Source organism: Neltuma alba, unplaced genomic scaffold, assembly GCF_004799145.2.
Source record: "Neltuma alba isolate B1F8T4 unplaced genomic scaffold, ASM479914v2 tig00001196_pilon, whole genome shotgun sequence".
NCBI classification, from domain to species: Eukaryota; Viridiplantae; Streptophyta; class Magnoliopsida; order Fabales; family Fabaceae; genus Neltuma; species Neltuma alba.
This window is the reverse complement of record NW_021632373.1, coordinates 55,918-79,486: the sequence shown is the minus strand read 5'-3', so window position 1 is coordinate 79,486 and position 23,569 is coordinate 55,918. Positions and strand designations below refer to the sequence as shown.

Here is a 23,569-nt window from a genome sequence, read left to right as displayed (position 1 = left end):
ACCTATTTCTAAGGCTAGCCGTCAGCATTGGAGTTGATTTTTTTTTCCTTTTAAAAAATAAGGGTTAATTAATCTGCAAGTCCTTATAGTTTCAACTAATTTTGAATCAAGTCCCTATAATTTTTTTTCTTTTTATCAAGTCCTTATACTTTTACCAGTTTTTAATTAGGTTCTTGTATTTATTTTTCTTTTTAGCAAGTCCTTATGATTTCACTAAATTTTTAATCAGGTCCATATAGTTTTAATTTTTATTTATTAATTAAATAGATTAATACTGAAATATAAAATATTGATAATGAAATTAAATTAACAAGTATATAATAAAAAATAAGTAATATAATTAATTAATTCAGGAAATTTTTTTAGAACAATTAATATTTTCTTGCTGGCAAAAGTTAAAATTATTATAATAATTCATTATTTTTAGAATATTATAGTTTATAAACTAATATTAAATAATATATATTATTTTATGTTAGTAGAATAGTATTATTAGAATTTATAAAATAAAGAATAAAAAGTTCAAGGATTTAATTAAAAATAAGGTGAATTTATAAGGATTTCATAAAAAGAAAAATAAATAGAAGGACCTAATTAAAAATAGGTGAAAGTATAATGATCTGATAAAAAAAAACTATAAAGACCTAATTCAAAATTGGTTGAAACTATAAGGATTTACAGATCAATTATCCCAAAAAATAATATCAAAGTCATTTTGATCATTTTACATAAAATTATAATTTTATTTTTATTCTTAGATACTAAATTGAAATTTCAGAACTATTAGGCATCGATATCAAAATTGCTATAGTAATCCATGAATGAAATTTTAATCCCTTTAAAATATCTCCTTGTGTGGAGGAGAATTGTGGTGGCTCTACTTTTGTTCTTTCATTTTGTTACTTCCTATACAGCCTCTCTCTCCTCTCTCATCAATTTTGGCGTTTTCTAATTTCTCACATTTCAGCCCCAATCTAAACCATTATGTATGTGTTAGGGATAATAGTGACAGAAATAACTTTTTTTTTAATCTGACTTTTACAGAAGTCAGATTGAGTAAAAGTTAGATAGGGTTTGGATTGGGTTTTAAAAAAAAGTCAGTTTGAGAAGCTGAAACTTATTTGGATGATAAATACTCCTCCGGTCCTAATTATAAGACCCAATTGACTTATTTGAGGAGATTAAGGAAGTAAGTTAAATTGGTTATTTATAATAAATAAGTGTTGTTATTCCTAAAATATCATTGCTAATTAAGTATATTGGCTAAAACTATCATTATTAGAAGGATTATCTTGGAAAAAAATGTATAAATATAAGAGAGAAAATGGATTGGGTCTTATAATTAGGACCAAATAAAAAGTCAAATTGGGTCTTATAATAAGGACCGGAGGAGTATAAAAGTAAGTTTGGATGTAAAATGACTTAAAAGGACATGAATCTTATTAAATAGTACATATCTAATATTATATATATTTTTATATAATGTGACTACTTTTTATGAAGTAAGGAAAATAAAATGATTAAAAGTAAAAAATTTAATTTATTATTAGAAATAAATTATATATATAATGTGACCATTTTAAAAGAAGTAATGAAAATATACTGTTTTGTTTCTGTTTCAGAGTGTGTTTCAAATGGAGGAGTGTGTGTGTCTTTTTTTTTAACTGAGGTGAGAGAAAATTCATGCAAAGGTCAGGTAGGTAAAAAATTTTAACACCCAGTTAATTTTCCAGCAGTATTATCCCAATGCCCTCCTCACCCAAAAAAAAAAAGCACCTCGAATCAGCTTTTTGTAGAAGTCCATTTCGACTCCACAAGTCAAATTTCACAAACATAATTGTTGAGCAGCCTGATGACTTCTCCGATGGGGATGCACATTTGGGGGCCCAAACGTGATCTCAAACACAGCCTATGTGTAGTGGGACATATCGATTTTGAATCTAAACCTAAATACAATGTTTCTAGTTTGACTATGATATGAAGATAATTAAGTGGAATGATTCTTGTTGAATAGCCTAAATATTTCAGAAATGAATTGAGACTTTTATATTTATACTTTACAATATTATTCAAAATGTTTCAAAATAAATAATTAATAACATTTAAGACATTCAAATATTAAAATATCCAAAAATAAGTTTTTATTTATAGAAGAAAATCCAGTTACACTATTTATGATTTATGAACTGTTAATAAGGTACATTTTTATCATAATTAAATTTTATTGGAAAAATGGCAAATAAATCTATCAGAAATACTAAAATTCAAATTGATGCTTATACTTTTAATAAATTCATAACAAAATCATTAACTAGAGATTCTTTTTTTTTTTTGATAAATTAACTAGAGATTTCATAATGTAGTTAAATGACCACGTTATTTGTCGTTGTCTTTTTGAAGCCATCTCTTTTTCTTTCCCTAAAACCACCGCTATTGATGACCGGCCGCAAGCGGGATAGTCACCGGAGGGCAATTGCCGACAAGGCAGCGGTCGCTATCGGCAAAAGTGGCTTCAGGAAAAAAAGAGAGATGAAATTGAGAAGCAATGGGGTCATTTAACAAAATTTTGAACTCCCTAATTAGTCTTCTTTGGCTTGAAAAAGAATATGTTAAAAATACATATTTGAATTTGCATTTTGATATTTCAGCTAAATTTAATTGAAAGTTTACAATTTTATTTTTGTTATAGTAACAAAAGTTGCTTTTTTTAAACGAAAAAAGAGGGCTGAAGGAATTTTTTAAAACAGTAATACTCGCACTGGTCCTAAATATTAAATATAAAATTACAATTCATTTTATTTCTCAAATTTATAATTTTTTCCTCAAATATCAAAGTCACATATTAAAGAGAGTTTCCATCAGTAATTTAAATATAAATAATTAAAGGGGTATTTTGAAAAACAATAACACACTTTTTTTAAATAACTAAATTAATTTTCCTAATCTTTTATAAATTATTTATTTAAATTTTATATCTAATAATCCAAAGGTATGATAAAACTTAAAACACTCTTTGCTGATCCGTAGGTTCCGAGAACTTTAGCTGCTTAGGTGAAAATTTTGACCATGTGATGTTAGAAAATAATGTTCTTTCTGTTTTGGAGGCCATATGCTATTTTTTCTCGCGGGCTAGCTATTAAATATTAATATTTCTTTACACGTATATAATTTTCTTTTTCTTAAAACTTAACTTAATATTTCTCTGTTTTTCTTTTTCTATCCAAGTAAAACTAAATATTCTCATATCTTTATCTTCATAAATAATTTTCTCTCTTTACACGTGATGACGGATGATTTTATTCAAAACCATTAAACACACACAAAAAATGGGATAAAGCAAAAATAGAAATAAATTATTTTTCTTTAATCTTTCCAGATCTCGGGACACAAATCCGAATAATTGTACTATTTTTCATCACCTTCAACATTCTCTTTTTAATCATGATATAATTAGAAGTTAAAATAATTTCAGCAAACCTCATTCTCTTCCAATGAAAAAAGTTCAGATGAAAATAGAAATAAAAATATTACTTTCTCCTATTCTTTATGTAAGTAATATTTTCTCACATGGGATTGGTCTTATATATAAGCAACATTTTATATTTGTCTAAAAATTTAATCCCTTTTTTTCATTTTTACCCAATTACTAGTTACTCCTCTAGTTCTATTTATAGGACTGAGAGAGAAGACATTTTTTGATTCCATTTATAGGGTATTGAGAAAAAATTTTTGTATGAATGTACAATTTTACCCTTAATTTATTACTGTGTTAACTTTATTTGCATATATATTAAATAGGGATAAAGTAAAACTTGTTGAATTTTAAATAAGAATTAATGAAGTTTAAGGTTTTTCTTAGTCTATGTGAAATATGTTAGAAGTGACTTATAAATAGGACCAGAAGAATATATGTTTTACTCATTTCTTTTCCTTGTCGTCTGCTTTTTTGCTCGTTATCATCATAAATAATACTCCTCCGGTCTTTAATATAGGACCTAATTATTGAGTTGGTTTTGGTCCTAAATATAAGACCCATTTTTCATATTTATCAATTTTCTCTAAATTATCCCTATGGATACTACCTCAACTATAATCAAGTAGAAGAGGAAGATGGGGTATTAAGAAAGATGATTATGGTATTTTAGGAAAAACGCATCACATTTCTCATAATTAACTAACTTACCTAACTTTCTTAATCTAATCAAATTAGTTAAATGGGTCTTATATTAAGGACCGGAGGAGTAATATATTTGAGAAAAAAATTACATCTCTTATATATTTATTATTTTAAACTAATTTTAATAATCTTAATTTGCTTAATTGCCATTTATACACAGAGGGCGTGAGTGAGTAAATATTAAATAATAACAAACGGTCAGATGCATTCCGCACTTTTCCAAGATATGACGTCCTTTTTTCGTTTGCTTAAAAGCAGGGCATCCAAATTAATGTGTTCAATGTTTGAATAATGAGGTTTTTGAAACCTTTGTCTGGTGATGATGCTTCTGTCCTACTGCTTAACCAATCAAACCAAATACTCCCTCCGTTCCTTATTATAAGAGACATTTGATGTTTATGGCATGCTCCTATATATAAGAGACACTTACAAGTTGTCTCTACTTTTTTGTGTTGATTTACTATTTTACCCATATTTATTATCTCCAACTCACACTTTCTCTCCCTCCCACTTCTCTTTCTTTTAATAATTTAATTGTTCTCTCTCATGCTCTCTCTCCTTATTAATGAGGGTATTTTAGAAAAAAAATTATACTTTTTACACATTAATTGTTCTTAACTAATTTTAACTGTTTTTTTGATCAACGTACTTCGGTTATTTGTCTCTTATAATAAGGAACGGAGGGAGTATTTCTTTAAAATATTCTTATATAATATATTATTGTATATATCATCTTATAATTAAATAAATTAATTTTTAAAAAATAATAAATATGAGAGATAAAATGAATTAAGATACTATATTTAAGATTAAAGTCAGTTTTCTAAACAAACCAGTTTTAGCGCTCATTGCAGTTATGAACACTATGGTGCTCGCTGCTACAATGAGATCTACATCATCCAAATATTCATTGAAAAAAAAGTTTTTAAAAAACAAAAATATAAAAAATTAAATCTAGATCATTCATATTAAATCTAGACGGTCCAGATTTTGTGATGAGCACAAAAAGTAATTCTTTTCCTAGCTAGCTCCTGTATTTTGGATGGAAATTATTAATATAATTAATATCACATATAAATGATGCCTTTATGCTTGCAAATAAATAATGTTTGAATTAAGGCCTGTTTGGATTAGCGAAAGAAAAGTAACTTATTTTTAATTTGACTTTTACAAAAGTGAAATTAGATAAAAGTTAGATTGGGTAATGTGATTTGTGTTTGGGTTGATTTTTATAAATAAGTCAATTTATAAAAATAAAATTATTTGGATTATTATTAAAAAGTAAGTATAGTCATAAAATAACAAAAAAAAACATAAATTTCATTAAATAATATATATCATATTCTCTCTCTTATGCTATAATCTTTAGTTACATTTCTTCATATTTTCTTTTATCCCATATGTTGTTTATTATAAAAGCATATTTAAAATCAAAAGTACTCTATCTTATCCACAGTATAAGTCACTTGACGAATTAGTTAAAATGACTTATATTATGAACCAGATGAAATATATTTATAACACATTTACTACTTTTAATTAATTTTAACTAATTTTTTGTTATTTACCAATTAATTAATTGAAACTTATAACAAGAACCAGAGAGAGTAGTAAATTTTTTAAAGGCGGGATGCAACTCTTTTTTAACTTTCTCTCTCTACTTTTTAAAAGCCAAAAGCCATAATTTATACAAAAGTTAAATTGCCAAATCATGAATCCAAACATCACATTTTATTCACACAGCACGTTTAGTCATTCAACCACATGATGGAAGCATGTAAACGCTTTGACAAACAGAGCCTTCACCAATCAAACGCGACGACGACAACTCCAAATTAACAATTGAAGTTTCATGGAAACAACGAACACAATAATTAAATGGCACAGTCACTTTGAAAAAAAATCATTATACATGCATATTTTTTTTATCCTAAATATAAGACCTTTATACGTACCAGTATAAAAGTCTTATATTTAGGACGGGAGGAGTATATAAATACCCAAGCCAAGCTTCACTAATCCTGTGTTTCTATACTGCCACGAAAACTTAATTAGCTTCTCAAAAATGAACTCTAATCATTCTCCTTTCGAATCACTTCAACAATGCCTAGTCGAAGAAGATGATCCTTCCTCCTCCATGGCTCTCATGATTGGCTTCTTCACTGGCAGCAACCGTACTTCGAATCTGGACTGTGACATGGCTTTGCCGGAGCAGGGAGTTAGCAGCTCCACTGGCACGGTGTTTTCCGGCGAGGATGACAACGCTATGAAACCAGGTGATGATGACAGAGTGAACGGTAGTGACGCGGGATCTGCGGCGCGTGAAGGGAACGCGCCACCAAGATGGAGGAATTACCGAGGTGTGAGGCGGCGGCCTTGGGGGAAGTTCGCTGCTGAGATCCGACACCCGAATGGAAACGGTGCAAGGACGTGGCTGGGAACTTATGAGAAGGAAGAGGATGCAGCTCTGGCTTATGATAGAGCCGCTTTCAAGATGCATGGTAGAAAAGCCAAGCTCAATTTTCCTCACCTCATTGCGTCGCAGCCACCGCCGGAGCCGGCGGCAAGAGTGGTGGCTGGACAGAAACGGCACAGCTCGCCGGAACCTTCGTCGCCGTCAAACAAGACATCTGAGGATGATGGATCTCAAGGGTCAAGCAAGAAGAAGAGCCTGACTGAACTATTGAACAAGTTAGCAGCAAATAGAAGCCATGTCAGATTGGGTTGATATGATTCATTTAAAGGAACACTATCCTGCTCTGTGCTTGCCCTTTCATCATGTAGTTCTGAAGAAAACTTCAAAAGATGAATTCATTTATAATTTATATTATTCTTTTTTTAACTTATTTGTATGGTCCTTCTATGGTATTACTTATAAGGTAGAAAAAGGACGTTATTAAATTTTTCATATGAATGTATGATTTTATTTTTATAATGTAAATTCTTTTAAAAAGATATGGGTAAAATAAAAAATCATTAAAAATTGGATTAATAAAATTTGATATTTTTCTTGATGTAAATTGAGCCACATGAGTATCATTGCCATAAACCCTAACATTATTATGTCTAATCGAGAATGCTTCTCTCAATGTGATTGATCCAACGTTGATATTGCAAGGCCAAAAAAAGCACATGATTGGGAATAAATGAATTAATGCGCATACACATATAATTAAATTAACAAACAATTTTTTCCTACTCACAAATATCTTCCTATTAAAATAATCCTGTTTAAGAAACTGTACATTAAACATGAGTCTTTCTTTCTTTCTTTTTTCCATCAGCAAAGAAACTCTTTTAGAAGTTAGCTTCAGAGAAAACAGAAATGATCATACACATCCACGTGTTGCTATACAAAAGACTTCAATTATTCAATATAGCTCTTCAACAAAATAAGACAGACAACTGTACAAGGCTGGGATGCAGGACATCGTTCTGTCTCGATTTTCAAATAAAAGCATCTTAATTTTTTTTGGCCAACAAATAAAAACATCTTAATCATGCTCCTTAATTTTTTTTAGCTCTTATACTATATTATACTACTTCCGATTCTAATTATAAGACTTCATTTATAGACTATAAATATGATCTTATAATTAGGACTCTATAAATGAGGTCTTATAATTAGAACTGGAGATAATATTATCTACTATCCAAATTTAAATTGAATTGATTTCAAATGAAAAAATATTGACCGGTATAATTTTTTATTGACAAAATTTAAATTCAAAACCTTTATTTAATTTAAGGATTATTAAATCTATTAATGTATGTCCATTATGCTTGTTAATTTATTTACATATTTGATCATGAAGGCCCAAAAAAAAAGAGAGAGAGTATGAAAAAAGAAAGGAGAAAGGCCCAATGATTCCTCCCAGACTGTACTGGGTAAGAATGAAAATCGGCTAGGTTAAGCTAGACTTTAGCTAAATAGACCTGGGTTTACAATAAATATCTAGAACTCAAGCTTGAGCCTGAGCCCACATATGGGCTCTTTTTAGACTTAAGCTTGAGCCTTCAAAGGGCCTAACAAGACTTGAAGCATGTTTAAAGGCCTATTTAAAATATGGGCCTTTAGATAGGCTTAAAAATATATGTTTCCAAATTCATATATAAGCCTTCAAATCTATTTAAAAACTTACATTATATCTTAAAAGTTCAGTGAAAAACACAGATAAGGGGAGAGGAAGTAAGCTATGAGCAATTGAAAAGATGAGAGGTAGAGGGGAATGATTGATAAATGAAGGGAGACTCATGATCTTACGTAGGAGTATTGTGATGTGAAACTCATGATCAAACTAGAGTTTATAATTTTATAAACAATTTATAAAATTAATTTATATTAAAAAAAACTAAATAGGCCAAGCCTATTTGCCTAAATAAGCCTGTAAATAGATCTGACTATAAACTTGACGTATTTACTAAATAGACTAGGCTAAACTTTATATAGGCTGAACTATAGGTTCCTGATACTTTCATCCCATGGGTGGCCTAGGTGAGGAATATTTTTGGAGGATCTCCAAAACTGCTCGTAGTTTTTGGTTTTTTTAACCTTTGTTAAGTTGGAAGCTAGGATTTTATCCTAGTTGTATTTTTCTCAAGCTTCAATTTACCTATGTAACTAAAAAAAAAAATACTTTACAAGATTAAGAGATCAAAGGCCATTTAACTGCCTTTTTTTTAATAGGAGGATACTTATATATAAAAAAAAATTTCCTCCATAGTCTATACCATATCTTTATTTTTTTGGTTGTTATCGGAAAAAAGTTTTTGGACAAATTTTTTTGCATAGAATTCTCAACTAGTTCTTATATTAAAAATTAGAAGTAGTAATTACGTTCACATTGTCTACGTTCAAAGCACTGTTTCATATACTTTTTTTTTTTAATAGTTGAAGTAATGTTTAACAACACTTTGAAGGCACGGGATCACTTATCTTCACCGATTTGGTTGGTGTAGTAACAAGAATAACACTGTAATAAATGAGGGAAACGTATAATATAAATAGATAAAGAATTAGCTAGAGGTATCCGCAACATATTATAATTTAAAATCTCAAGGCTTAATAATTTATAAGTTATTTCACATTTGTATATTTTATTATAAAACTCAGTTCTATTCGATGAGACTTTTTTAATTTTATTTAAATCTATCTTTAGACATTCTAACAAGAGCATGTCCACCCCAAATTATATTTAGTATTTACCCATTAAAAGCGACAACGGTCAAATCACAGCTAAAGTCAACAGAAACGTGATTCCAAGCTTGCTATTAATATTTCACGCCTTGTTTTGAAGATAATTTTTTGTTTTTAAAAATAAAAAATTATTTGATGGTTGATTATTTCAATTAAATGTTTTATAAAACAGAAACTAGAAATCTGTTTCAAAATTGAAAAAAATCAACAACGTTTATATGTTTTTTATTGTTTTCGGTTTTGTTATTTTTCTTAATTTCTCTTCCTAGTCACAGCCACGCTCTCTCGCGCTTGCCTTTTGGGTTGTTTGTTTTTGTCTACGTTGTCTCTCACTCCTCCAACTCTCCATCTGTGATTGCTGTACTCTCCACTCTATTTCTCAACTTCTCTCAACTCTCCAAGTCGATTTTAAAAACAATTGTATCATACAAATTTTATGTTTTTTTTTTTTCCAAATGTAGTTTTTTAGAACAATCATCCCAACAGATTTTTTTTTAATCCCAAAACTTGTTTTAAAAAAACAGTTTTATAAAAATGTTCTAAAAACAGAAAAAAGAACCAAGCTAGGCTTTTTTTTCCTCTTTGTTATCTTATGTAAGTTCGTTGTTGAACATTCAACACAATACAAGCGCACCATATAATGTTTAGTAAAACAGTTTCCAAATCAATATACTCTTCTGGTCCTAAATATACGACCCATTTTGTAGTGTAAATTACACTACAAAATAGGTCATATATTTAGAACCAGAGGAATAACATGAATGCCCATCATGAGCCATGGAAGGTGATTGATGCTTTATGTTTGGTCGAACATCTGAATAAAATCATGTGTTTTGCTTTTATACCAGTTTGACATACTTATTATGTAACTTACCTCACATACCAATGAAGTATTAAATTGATATAATTTTTTAAATTTGTCCTCATTAATTTTTTATTCAAATTTATTAATCATTTTCACCTCTTTGTTCATTTTCTCTCTTCCCAACAAAAATTAAATAGGGGTAAAATTGAAAAATAAAGATTAATAACCCTACAATACAAGTTAATTACTTATGAGTAGTATGTGTACTTGAAAATATGGTGAACATTGCATTAAAATATGATTGTTGTCAACAAAACGTAGATCAAAGACAAGGGGATGATATTGTATATAAGTTTTTTTTTTTGGGGCCAGAATATGTAAGTTGTTTAATAATTAGAAAATTATTTAGAAAAATGTTGCTAGGTGATTAATGATCCTAAAATATAAGGAATATTTAATGCCTAAATTTTGAGGACAATCCATTTTATTTTTATTTTTTGGGGGTGGAATAAAATAGTTTTATCAATTTAAATTTCGAATTATGATTCGCTGCGTACGTTTGTGGGAAAATTTGATAATCCTTAATTTTTTCTAGTTTCCGTTTTTATGTTAAAGATTTAATTAATTTAAAACGTCTTCATTTTTAAATAATTCATATGTTATTTATTCATTATTAAAATAATCTCATCAGTGTTTCGCATAGAAAATGAAAAAAAAAGTGACTAAAAATAAATTTTAAAAGTAATTTTGTATTTATATTTTAATGTTGCATGAGATTTTTTGATAGGCCGCATTATTTATAATTTTCTAGTAATTTAGTTTGTTATAAAACTTAAGATAATGAATATTGTAGAAAAAATTAAATAGCTTTCTTTTACACAGTATGTGAGAGCTTTAGCTAAGTTCACGTTGGTCTACAAAGTGAGGCTTTATTCAACTTTGAAGTCAAGGGATTCCTCCTCTTCACTGGTTTTGCGTATCTTTAGATGTATTTCTCTACACTGACTTGAAAATAAAATTTGTTGTTTTAAATTATATATCATAAGTTGATTTGGATTTTTCTATATATGCTTAACTCGCCCTGAGTGAAGAGTGAAAAATATAAAATAATGAGTATCATTATATTGCATCATTCGTAAATCTTGAAACTACTACCTCTTGTCCTTAATATTAGAGCTGGTTTGACTTTCAATTTAGTTTAAATATAATATTCCAATCTACTTTGATTTATAAAGAGCAATATTTACCTTAGATTCATGATCAACTTTACTTAAATTAGTTAAAATTAATTAATACTTTCAAGACTTCGAAATTATTCTCCATAAAATTTATTATAATTAGAGGATGTTGTTTAATTGGTTGGAACCTGGAAGGTTGTTCAGTTGATTAAAAAAATACAAAAAAAGACATAAAAAACTAATACTACCTTTTTTTCTTAATATAAAAGCTAGTTTGACATTTAATTTGATCATAAATATGAGAACCTAATTTATTTTGTCCGTAATATTTATCTATTTTATCCCCAAGGAATCATTATAATAGTTGTATATATTGACAAGTTACGATCAATAGGTAATTCAAACATATAATTAATAAGGGTATTTTAGAAAAAATAATATTTATTTATTATAAATAAACAACCCAACTAACATCCTTAGTCTTTCTAAATTAGTCAACTAGATCTTATATTAAAAACTAAAAGTAGTACTTTAGATAAAATGTTATATATATAAACTAATTCTGATGATATTTTCCCCTTAAACATAACATTCTATAATAGATTTAAAAACCTTACAACATGTTTTAGTGTAATCAATTAAAAAATCATAAATTTAAAATTAGAAACAGTACTTTTTGCTGACCCCTAGGTTCCCAGAAGTCAAGCTGAAGATTTTGACCACATGCTGATATTCATTAAAATTAGAGCGTCATCATCTATATTATTAATTCAGTATTGGAGGTCATATACTCTTTTTGTCTTAGGCATGTTGTTATTAATATTTCTTATAAATACCCTATATTTTAAAGTTAATATGTTCATGTCTTTATCTTTTTTTTTTTGGCCCAACTTTATCTTGTTATGTTAGGGATTAAAATATAGTATATTCATTGTCAAAATATACTACTCCTCATGTTCTTAATGTGAGAGTTAATTTGAGAGTTCATGTTGGTGTAAGACTTATTTCGTATATTTATCATTTTTTTCAAAATAATCTTATTGATATTCTTTTAACAATAATCAAGTAAGAAAGGGAGAGAGAAGATTAAAAAAAGATGATTAGAGTATTTAAAAAAATCATATTAACTAATTTAATTAAGATCCTTAATCTACTTAAATTAGTTAATTATGTCTTATATTAATGACAAGAGGAAATATTTTAAAAAGTTGCGGCTTCATTGCTTTTAATTAGAGGGATATGCAAGCTTGAGGTTACATATGAGAGTGAATTCACAATTTGAGAGCGAATTCACAATTTCTTCGTCCTTATTGGAGAGTTCTTGTACTACTTGGCTATAAAAACATTGTCAAAACGTTACTTTATTCAAAACTCTTAAACGGACATTAAACAAATAATAACAAAACCTTATCCTGCGAGATAAGAATCACATGATATTATTAAGGTCTATCAACTACGAAATCTAATGATATAATTTTAATCAAAAGATTTTGTTTAATAATTTTATTGACTGTTCTCTTTAACTTTTCTCTTTCCTTTTTTCAGATGATTTTATACTACTCTTCCGATCCTTAATATAAGATCCATTTAACTAATTTAATTAAATTAAGAAAGTTAGGTAAGTTAGTTAATTATAAGAAATATGACACGTTTTTTCTAAAACACCATAATCATCTTTCTTAATACCCCTCTTCTTCTTCTATTTGATTATAATTGAGAGAGTATCCATATGGGTAATTTAGAGAAAATTGATAAATATGAAAAATGAGTCTTATATTTAGGACCAAAACCAACTCAACAATTAGGTCCTATATTAAGGACCAGAGGAGTATATCAGTTTTGCTCACCAATGCATCCAAACCGACCGAAAAATGGTGATTGTTAAAAAAAAAAACATTGCTAGATCGATGAGAGCAATTAATGTAAAAAGACTAAAATTTGAGATGTATATTAAAATGAGTTGCTAATTTTATTTTTCAAAGATTAACTTTGAGGTTTGTACTGTCCTCGAAGTCAAATTTATCTAATTTTTTTGGCTTAAAAAAAGACATCAATAGTTTATCTAACGAGGTTTTCAACCTTTGACTAGTGTTGCTTCTGTCATACTGCTTACACAGCAAAACAACTTATCAGCCAGCAGTTTAATTATTAATATATTTAACATCATATACATAAAGAAGCCATTTATAGCATCCTCATAATTAAGCCTTTTATATTCAAAAATAAATAATACTTGTTTGAATTAGCCAATCACACGCGACGACAACAACTCCAAATTAACAAGCGAAGTTTCATGGAGACAACAAACACAACAATTAAATAATATCATCACTTTAAACAAAAGTCATTATACATACATACATACATATAAATATATATATATATATATATATATATATAGATAAGCCATGTTTTTCACAGATCCTGTGCTTCTGCACTATCACCAGACTTAGCTTCCCAAAATGATCCCAAATCATTCTCCTTTTCAACCAGTTCAACAAGCTCTCACGAATGGCTTCTTCACCGGCAATGACCCTACTTTGAATCTTGACTGTGACATGGCTTCGCCGGAGCGGGGTGTTAGTAGCTCACTGGCACAGCGAGAATGACAACGCTGTGAAACCAGGTGGTGCTGATGACAGAGTAAATGGTAATAACGATGCAGGATCTGTGGCGCGTGAGGGGAACGTGCAGCCAAGATGGAGGAATTACTGAGGCATGAGGCGGCGACCGTGGGGGAAGTTTGCTGCTGGGATCCGGAGCCCGAAGAGAAACAGTGCGAGGACATGGTTGGGAACTTATGAGAAGGAAGAAGATGCGGCTTTGGCTTATGATAGAGCTGCTTTCAAGCAAGTGGAGGGGTAGAAAAGCGAAGCTCAAATTTCCACACCTCATGATCGGAGCCATTACCGGAGCCGGCGAGAGGGCTGGCTGGACAGAAGCAGCACCGCTCGCCGGAACCTTCATTGCAGTCAAACGCTAATGGAACCCAAGGATCGAGTAAGAAAAAGAGCCTAACTGTTCTATTGGGAAATCTGATGGGAAAAGGAAAAAAAAAACAAAACAAAACAAAACAAAAGTGATAGCTTCTTCATCGTTTTCCTGTTCTCCTTTGGCGTTTTATGATGGTTTCAAGTTAAAGGGAATCCGTCTGAGTTACACTATCAGGGTCACCCAAATAGTGAAGAAGCTACAAAATAACACTATATCAACAAATTCTATGACTCTTGCTGACTGGAAGACGGTGTCGGTTGGGCGGCAAAGTTGAACGGAAAGCTGAACGGAAAAACGCCAAATGGGGGGCATCAGAAGAGGTGAACTGGCATGCGTTTCCAAGAAAGATGACACAGCAACGCCACGTGGAGCTGAGTTGGAAACAAATCTTTGCCACATAAGATGAGTTATAGATGATAAGGATAATCATATAAAAATGAGAAAAAAAAAAAAGGAGTTGAGTAACAGGCAAGTTAAAAATTCGGGAAGTAAGTTGTGCTAAATCATAGTTAAAAGATTGAATTATAATTGAGTTAAAAATTAAAGGTTTAAAAGATTAATTTTCCGTTTGAATAATAATAAAGTTTTTATCAATTACTTTTGTTAAAATATTTAACATTTTGACTCTGGATTTGCCTTTGCATATACACCATAGTTTAAACGAAGCAAAATAAACCATTCCTTAAACAAAAACAAAAATAGTTCGCAAAAAACAAAAGCAGAGAGAGAGAGAGAGAGAGAGAGAGAGAGAGAAGAAAAGAAAAGAAAACGAAAGCAAATGATCGAAGAGCTCTTAAATAAATGTTAGAGAAAAGAAACTATCATACCATATCATATATACATATATTATATATATCTATTATATATATAATTCTTTGTATACAAACTAATCACACGCACGAGGACAACCACTGTATATTAACTTAAAACCCGCTTCTACTTGAAGTTTCATGGAAACAACAAATTCAAGAATATTACGGTCAAAACACAAAAACTCAAGAATAAAATAATATATCATCAATCCCTTCAAACGAACGTCAGTTTTTATACATATAAATAAGTCATGTTTCAGTATCGGTCACATCTGTGCTTCTGTTCTCTCACAGCATAAACTTAGCTTCTAAAAATGATCCCTAACAATCTTTCTTCTTTCGAATCAGTTCAGCAATACGATCATCGTGATCCTTCATCTTTCACTTCTCTCATGACGAATAATTTCTCCTTCACGTCAAGCTCTGCTACTTCAAACCCTAACTGCGACAGTACTGCTTCGCTTGACCAGTCTGTGAGCAACTCCAGTGGCATGGTGTTTTCCGGCGAGCACGAAGACACCGTGAAACCATCAGCAGGTGGTGATAGGGCTGATAATAATGTTAGTAGCAATGCAGATTCTGTAGCGCGTGAAAGGAACGCGCCGCCTAGACGGAGGAATTATAGAGGTGTGATGCGTAGGCCGTGGGGGAAGTTTGCGGCTGAGATCCAGCACCCGAAGAGGAACGGAGCAAGATCGTGGTTAGGGACATATAAGAAGGAAGAGGATGGAGCATTGGCTTATGATATAGCTGCTTTTAAGATGAGGGGTAGAAAAGCCAAGCTCAATTTTCCACATCTCATTGGGTCGGAATCGCCGCCAGAGCTGCCGGAAAGAGTAGTCAGCGAGACGAAGCTGCAGTGCCACTGGCCGGAATCTTCATCGCCGTCAGGGTGTGCATCTGAGGATAACGGTGGATCTCAAGGGTCAAGTAGTAAGAAGAAGAGGCTGACTAGTCTATTGAATAAATTAGCAACAAATAGAAGCCAAGTCAAAAGGTTGAAATAATTATGCATTAATGCTGATCATGATCTATTATTTCTCTTCTCCTACGCGCTTTTTCTTCCAAAACATAATTTCATGTAATTTTCAATTTTGTATGTTGGTGTCTAATTATGATTTTTGTTTGGTTTTTCAAAAGTCTAGCTGCAGTTTTGAAATTGCCATAAAATAATATTTGGGGTGCACTACTACTAAGATTTTACCCAAAGCAAATCACTGATCATCAAATTATTCTATCTGTTAATAATCATTTTCTCTTATCGAGCTAATTACAATTGTTCACATAATAAATACTACCCCCGGTTCTTAATATAAGAACTAGTTTACTAATTTAAGTATATTAAAGAAATTAGTTAAGTTGGTTATTTGTAATAAATGGATTTTTTTCCCTAAAATATCTTTGCTAATTTAGTATATTAGCTAAAACTATAATTACTACAAGAACTACCTTAAAAAAAAGAATAAATACGAGAGATAAAATGGATTGTGGTTTTATATTTAGAACCAAAACAAAAGTCAAACAAGCTTATATTAAGGACCGGAGGTAGTAATATCTAAAATTAGAGGCAGGCTGTTAAGTGAAGAGAGATTAGTTTTTGTTATGGATGATGATGTTTGTGGTTAAAAAAAAAAGAGAGAGACACGGCTGATGCTAAAATCATTAAAAAAAAATCTTTCATCCAAAATAGCTCTGTGTGTGTGTCTATATACATATTATCTCAGGATCAAATAAGCATATGATTACCTAGAAGCGCGTGGTTATAAGACTTAAACAACGTTTTATTCTTTTCGAAAAAACTCGTTGAATATCTACTTAATTACTACTCACTCCAGTTCTAAATATAAATGGAAAATTAAAAAAAATACTTCTAAAATTTCTAAATCTCAAATCAGAAATGGCTATAAAAATGTATTGTTATTTGATTTTTAAATATTATCAATTATTATTAAAGTATAGTAAATAAGGCTCATTTAGAATTTAGAATTTTAAAAATATTTTTTTGAGATTCTTCAAAATATAAAACCTAGTTAAAGAGGATATTTTTATTCTAAATACAATATTTCAATCCATTTTGTCTTCCAAATTTATAATAATTTATGATATAATTTTTTTTTAAACTATCCATTTTGATCATATATATTAAAAGTTTACATATGAAAAATAATGATTGAATGTAGTATTTTAAAGATATCAACACACTTTTGTAACAAATATAATTTAACTGATTTTTTTAATATTTGATTTTCCGTTTGAGCAGGAACAAAACAGAATATATGCATTGTGATTTTGGAGGGAGGCAAAGTAATAGGGATTTGGAGGTGAGGATGGGAGAGCAAATTAGTCCTCAAGTATCAAAGTTTAAATACCTAGGATCCATTATACAGGAGGATACATTTCTCATAGAATACAAGCTGGCTAGTTAAAGTGGAGGAAAGCTACCGGAGTTATTTGCGATAAGAAGGTACCTGAGAAACTTAAAGGAAAATTTTATCGGACTGCTATAAGACCAGCTATGATGTATGGTAGTGAATGTTGGGCAATAAAGGGAAAACAAGAGCACAAAGTCGGAGTAGCAAAAATGAGGATGTTGAGATGGATGTGTGGTCATACAAGAAAAGATAGGATTCGAAATGAAAAGATCAGGACAAGAGTCGGTGTGGCACCTATCCAAGAGAAAATGGTTGAAAATCGCTTAAGATGGTTTGGACATGTGCAGAGAAGGCCTTTGGAGGCCCCGGTGAGGAGGGTGGATCAAACAAGATACAGTCCCATAAAAAGAGACAGGGAAGACCGAGAAGAACGCTGAATGAGGTCATTGAACGAGACCTCCTAATCAACAACATATCTAAGGATTGGGTTGTTGACAGAATACGATGGTGTCGTGTGATTCATGTAGCCAATCCCACTTAGTGGGATAAGGCTTGTTGTTGTTGTTGTGTATGTTCGTTGTTGAAGATTAACACTAATTACCAGCACTAATTACTACTTACTAGTGCACCTTTAGCTTTCAAACACTTTAATCTAGTCAATTACAAGGTGGGTCTTAGTTGAACAATACAATGGTAAAACAGTTTAATTTCCAAATTACATATTTTAATTTGCTTTCAGACTGAAAAGCAGTCAATCTTGGTCTATTTAATTATAATATATATATATATTTATATATGAATAATGTCCCCCACGAGCCATGGAAAAGTTATACAGGTATGGTCATTGTTCAACTTCCTTTCAATATATAATTGTATAATATAATATATGAAAATCTTATGTTCCACACTTTATGTACTTTTTTTTTTTTGCCAATACACTTTATGTACTTTTAAGATCAATGCCGTCAACATTTCGTTAGAATAGCAGTTGTGGGCTGTGGTCAACAAAACATTTAATGTAAGATCAGATTAAAAAAAGACGTTTGATGCATATATAATAAGATATATTATGTCCAGTACTTAATATAAGATTCAATAACTAATTAAAAAATTATTTTAAAATATTTAAATTTATCATTTTTTCAAACTAATTTATTTTACTTATAAATTGATATATAATCTAACATTATATATAAGTATTTTAGAAAGATCATGTAACATATGTTATAATTAAGTAATTTTTTAATTCTCCAAATTAATCAATTAGATCTTGTATTAAGGACTGGATGTAATTTTTTTTTGGTGGAAGCTATTTAGTCATTATAAAAATTATTTACAAAATATATGTTATTGAGTTATTATGTGATCAAATGTCTTTAAAATATAAGATATGTAATGATATTGAATTTTGATGATAATCAATAGCAAAAGAATAATCAACAAATAGCTCATTATTCTGGAAGATAACATTAATTTAAAACTTTAGTAGGAAAATTGATTATCCATAATTTTTTTGGTTACCTTTGTTTTTTCATGTGAAGCATGAAATTGATGAAGAACTTCCTCATTTTCGGATAATTCAAAAGTGACTTATTCATTGGATAAACTTGTAGATTATATTGACCTAAGTTGATCACTGATACACAAAATTTTATCTTCATTAACTTCACAAGACCCCTTTGTTTTTACTATTAAATCAAATCTTAAACTTAAATATTCGCTCAAAAATCTTAAACTTAAATGCATAACATAAAATAAAGTGGATTAGGTCAGAACTCTTCTACACGGTTTGGGAGAACTTTTATTTAAAGTTCACATTGGTCTAATAAGCAACGCTTTATTGAACTTTGAAGTCAAGTTTGATTACTTCGATGGTTTTTGATATGAAGTACTATGTTGGTACGGTGCCACTGAATTGCCAATGTGGCTTTGGGAATTCGGGTCCTCAAGAGACTTTTCAGAAAATTTTTTGGTCTTTTTTTTAATATACAAGAGACTTCGTACATTTCTAGAAGTAGTAATAATTACTTGTTTTTTAGTATTTTTAATTATGCAGAGAGAGACAAGACTCCACTAGTTTAATAAACTTAGAGGAATGCTAATTTTAGAAAATGACTGAAAATATGAGTGTTCTTTTTCTTCTTTTTTTTTCCCACTCAAACAAGAGAAGAGAATATAATTACAGTGTGTCTCATTTTAAAATAAGCTTTCTTACTTATGAGTTGTAATCAATACAATTATTTATATTTTTATAATATATTATTCTAACTTAATTGAAAAGAAAATTAAAGGGTTGCGTATCTTTTTTTTTCCAGCATTATCAAAAATATTTTTAAAATATCAATCAGGTTCAAACTCTTCGAAATTTGAACAAATTGCCTATCTTTTTACTTGTAATCTTTTTACTGGTTTGAAAAAATTTTGTTTTACATTATAGCTTAGTACTACAAAAGCTCCAATAAGAAAAGGGTTAAAGAATATTTTGCATCTAAAATATTTTTCAAGTAACATTATTCACCTCGAAATACACATTGAGTAATGTTGTATCTGGAGTGTCAAAAGTATTATTTACACTAACCCATACACCATTAACTCTAGCGACCATTTTCTCTTACATAACTATTTGGCTGAGTTAGATTCGAGTATTATTGAGCTTAGTTAGAAGTAATTTTTTTAAAAGCATTTTTTGTATTTACACTGATTCGAATTCAAGAGTTCGTGCTTAGACAATCAAAACTCCTTTCACCAAAGCTAACACAATGTTGGTAACTTTTTTTTTTTTTTAAGTTACACATAGATATTCTTCTATTGAAAATAATTCTATTTGAGACATTGTTGGATAGTAAATGTAGACATTTCTCCTAATAGAGATTTGAACCTTAGTTTGCCACATTATGACTAGATCCAACCTCACTAATGACTATGTTGGTAACTTTAGATAGACAGTTTGATGATTTCACTAACAGCGGTTTATGTTTATGTTTAAAAAAAACTGAGTTTAAGGAATTTTGGGGAAAATATGCCTTTAACAACCCTAATAATAACAAAAGGAGAAAAAGTAGAAGAAATTTCTCATTTTCTTAAATAATTGGAGCTCCAGAGCAGAGGGGGCCAGAGCTTACAAGATGAAGATCTAGAACAGTTGTTGCAATTATTCGGATTAAAAATAAGTTTAAATGTTGCCTTTTTCAGGGTGTGAAGCGTCATGATCTATTATTAAATGTTAATCATCATTTTTTGACCACAATGTGATAATCACCATTTAATTTTTAAATTTTGTAGCTGGGTGTTAGAGTATTTTTGTTTTTGTTTTTGTTTTTGTTTTTGTTTTTTGGCTAATATGTATTTTATATATGCTAAACATTCTCATGTCATCATCTGTTTCAGTTGGTCTCCTACGCGTGGCCACATTTAAGAAAGGATTTACGCCCTTGTTTTTTAATTATAGACCGACACACAGGTTAAAAAGAGACCCAGGAAAAAATGGGATTAAATAATAGGAAAAATATTTGAAATTTAATTATTCCTGACTTCTCCGAGAAATAAGACACACCCGTAACATTATGAATCATTTACCCAACATCAAAATTTCTACTATAATATAAAAAGACTCCGATTTCAAATAATGCATTAGAACGAGTTCTTTTTATTTTTTGACCTGACCTGTCATTTTATTTGTCAAACGTGGCATAAGTCTTTGAATAATGATTTTTTTTTTTTGGATGAGAGAATAATGACCTTTTAAATTTTTGACTGGGGTTGCTTCTGTCATACTGCTCCCAACAAAGCAATAACTGATAGATCAGTGAGAAGTTTAATTAATGAATAATTTTTAATATTTTACATAAAGTAGCCGTCGTGGAATATAATAACTAAGCCTTTATGCTCGCAAATAAATAATATTTGTTTGAATAAATTAACCAATCACGCTCGATGACAACCACTCCAAATTAATTAACAAGTGAAGTTTCACAGAAACAACAAATAAAACTCAAGAATAAAATAATACTCCTCGGTCCTTATTATAAGACCCAATTTGACTTTTTATTTGGTCCTAATTATAAGACCCAATCCATTTTCTCTCTTATATTTATGCATTTTTTTCCAAGGTAATCCTTCTAATAATGATAGTTTTAGCCAATATACTTAATTGGCAAGGATATTTTAGGAATAACAACACTTATTTATTATAAATAACCAACTTAACTTACTTCCTTAATCTTCTCAAATAAATCAATTGGGTCTTATAATTAGGACCGGAGGAGTATCATCATATCGCTTTAAACCAAAGTCATTGTACATATATTATATACATAATCCAAGTTCACTGATCTTGTGCTTCTCTATGCTATCACCAAATTTTAATTATTATAGCTTCCCAAAATGAACCCTAATTTTTCTCCTGTTGAATCAGTTCAACAATACCTTATTGAAGATGACCCTTCCCTCATGGCTCTCTTGAATGGCTTCTTCATGGAAAACTCTACTCGGAATCTGAGCTATGGCGCTGCTTTGCCTGAGCTGCAGGATGTATGTAACACCAGCGGCACGGTGTTTTCTGGCGGGATTAATGATGACAACGTTATGAATCGGCCAGGTGGTTATGATAGGGCTGGTGGTAGTAACCCAGGATCTGTGGCGGGTGAAAAAAACGCGCCACCTAGATGGAGGAATTACCGAGGCGTGAGGCGGCGGCCATGGGGGAAGTTTGCGGCGGAGATTCGGGACCCGAGCAGGAATGGTGGGAGGACATGGCTGGGAACTTATGAGAGGGAGGAGGATGCAGCTTTGGCTTATGATAGAGCTGCTTTCAAGATGAAGGGTAGGAAAGCTAAGCTCAATTTTCCACACCTCATTGGGTCAGAAACACTGCCGGAGCCGGCAAGAGTAGTCGCCGGACAGAAGCGGCACCGCCTTCTGCAAGGAAAGCCGGCAGGCTGGTCTACGGAATAAGTTATATAAACATATATATATGTGTGTGCGTGCGTGCGTGTGTGTGTATAAGCCATGTTAGAAGCTTGAAATCGTGCGAATGAATATTCTTAGGTCTGTTTTATTTCTCTCCTCCTCTCTGTTATCATTATTATGTTTCTTTTCTGCTCCTTTCTTTCTTTCTTTCCTGCATGCAAAGAAAGATACAAGGCAGAATTTGAATACGAAAAAAAAGAAAAATCAAGGTTCAATATGTTGTGAATCAATAAATTCTGTGCAATATATTTTAATTAAATAAGATAGTTGGTTTCTCTCTCCTTTTGGTTATATCTTGTTAAAGTGTGCCTTGGTTCAAGGGCCTATTCGGAAAGAAATGGAGTGTAAATGTTAGGGATTATATTAATTAGGGAATATGATATGGAATTATGATTATTGAGCATTGGTACTGGTATATAGATTCCACTGATGAATCATGAAAAGAAATTCACATTTTACCCAGAAAAAATAAAAATAAATGTGATAGGAGTTTTTAATAAATGGAGGGAAGTTGATTCGGGGAGAGAAAATATGTTTATACGTTAATTCATGCAAATTTAAATTTAGATTACACATTGTTAAAGTTATTACTGAGCCAGAAGAAAATCCTCACTATTAAAAATATGACTTTCAGCGACGGTTTTTTATGGCAACTTTTTGTGTTGCTGTCAAAAGTTTTGAAAGTCGATGCTAAAGATTTTCACTGTTAATGGCGACAGCAGATATCACCGCTGAAACTGACGACAAAACAAAGTCACCGTTAAAAGTCTTGTTTTTTTCCTCCCAAAAAATCATTATTTTTTTGCAATAATTTTATTCATGAATGTAATATATTATCAATAAATAAAGTATTTTCACATATCGGTGTTTAGAGCGAGAGTTTGAGAAATAATGTGATGATGTTGCATTATTTTTGTTAGAGAGATGATGTAGAGTGAGAGAGAGAGGATGAGAGGGGACGTGCATATGGGATATATGATATTTATATTATGTTTGGTGTGTTGAGGAGGTGAAAAAATGGATAATAAGTATAAATCATATAATTAAGCCTATAAAAGTTTAATAA

At 30.4% G+C, this 23,569-nt stretch overlaps 3 protein-coding genes across 3 annotated transcripts; all 3 read left to right on the top strand.

The window, feature by feature from the left end:
• The first annotated feature begins 6,242 nt into the window (after window positions 1-6,242).
• On the top strand, window positions 6,243-6,905 carry LOC114752893 (ethylene-responsive transcription factor 1-like). The gene has a single exon (XM_028941595.1). It carries the CDS (start codon window positions 6,243-6,245, stop codon window positions 6,903-6,905), a length of 663 nt encoding a protein of 220 aa, XP_028797428.1.
• Window positions 6,906-15,477: 8,572 nt separating this feature from the next.
• LOC114752883 (ethylene-responsive transcription factor 1-like) lies at window positions 15,478-16,170 on the top strand. The gene has a single exon (XM_028941583.1). It carries the CDS (start codon window positions 15,478-15,480, stop codon window positions 16,168-16,170), a length of 693 nt encoding a protein of 230 aa, XP_028797416.1.
• A 5,748-nt stretch (window positions 16,171-21,918) lies between these two features.
• LOC114752872 (ethylene-responsive transcription factor 15-like) lies at window positions 21,919-22,488 on the top strand. Its single transcript, XM_028941573.1, has one exon. The coding sequence runs from the start codon at window positions 21,919-21,921 to the stop codon at window positions 22,486-22,488; it is 570 nt and encodes a 189-aa protein (XP_028797406.1).
• The last annotated feature ends 1,081 nt before the right edge of the window (window positions 22,489-23,569 follow it).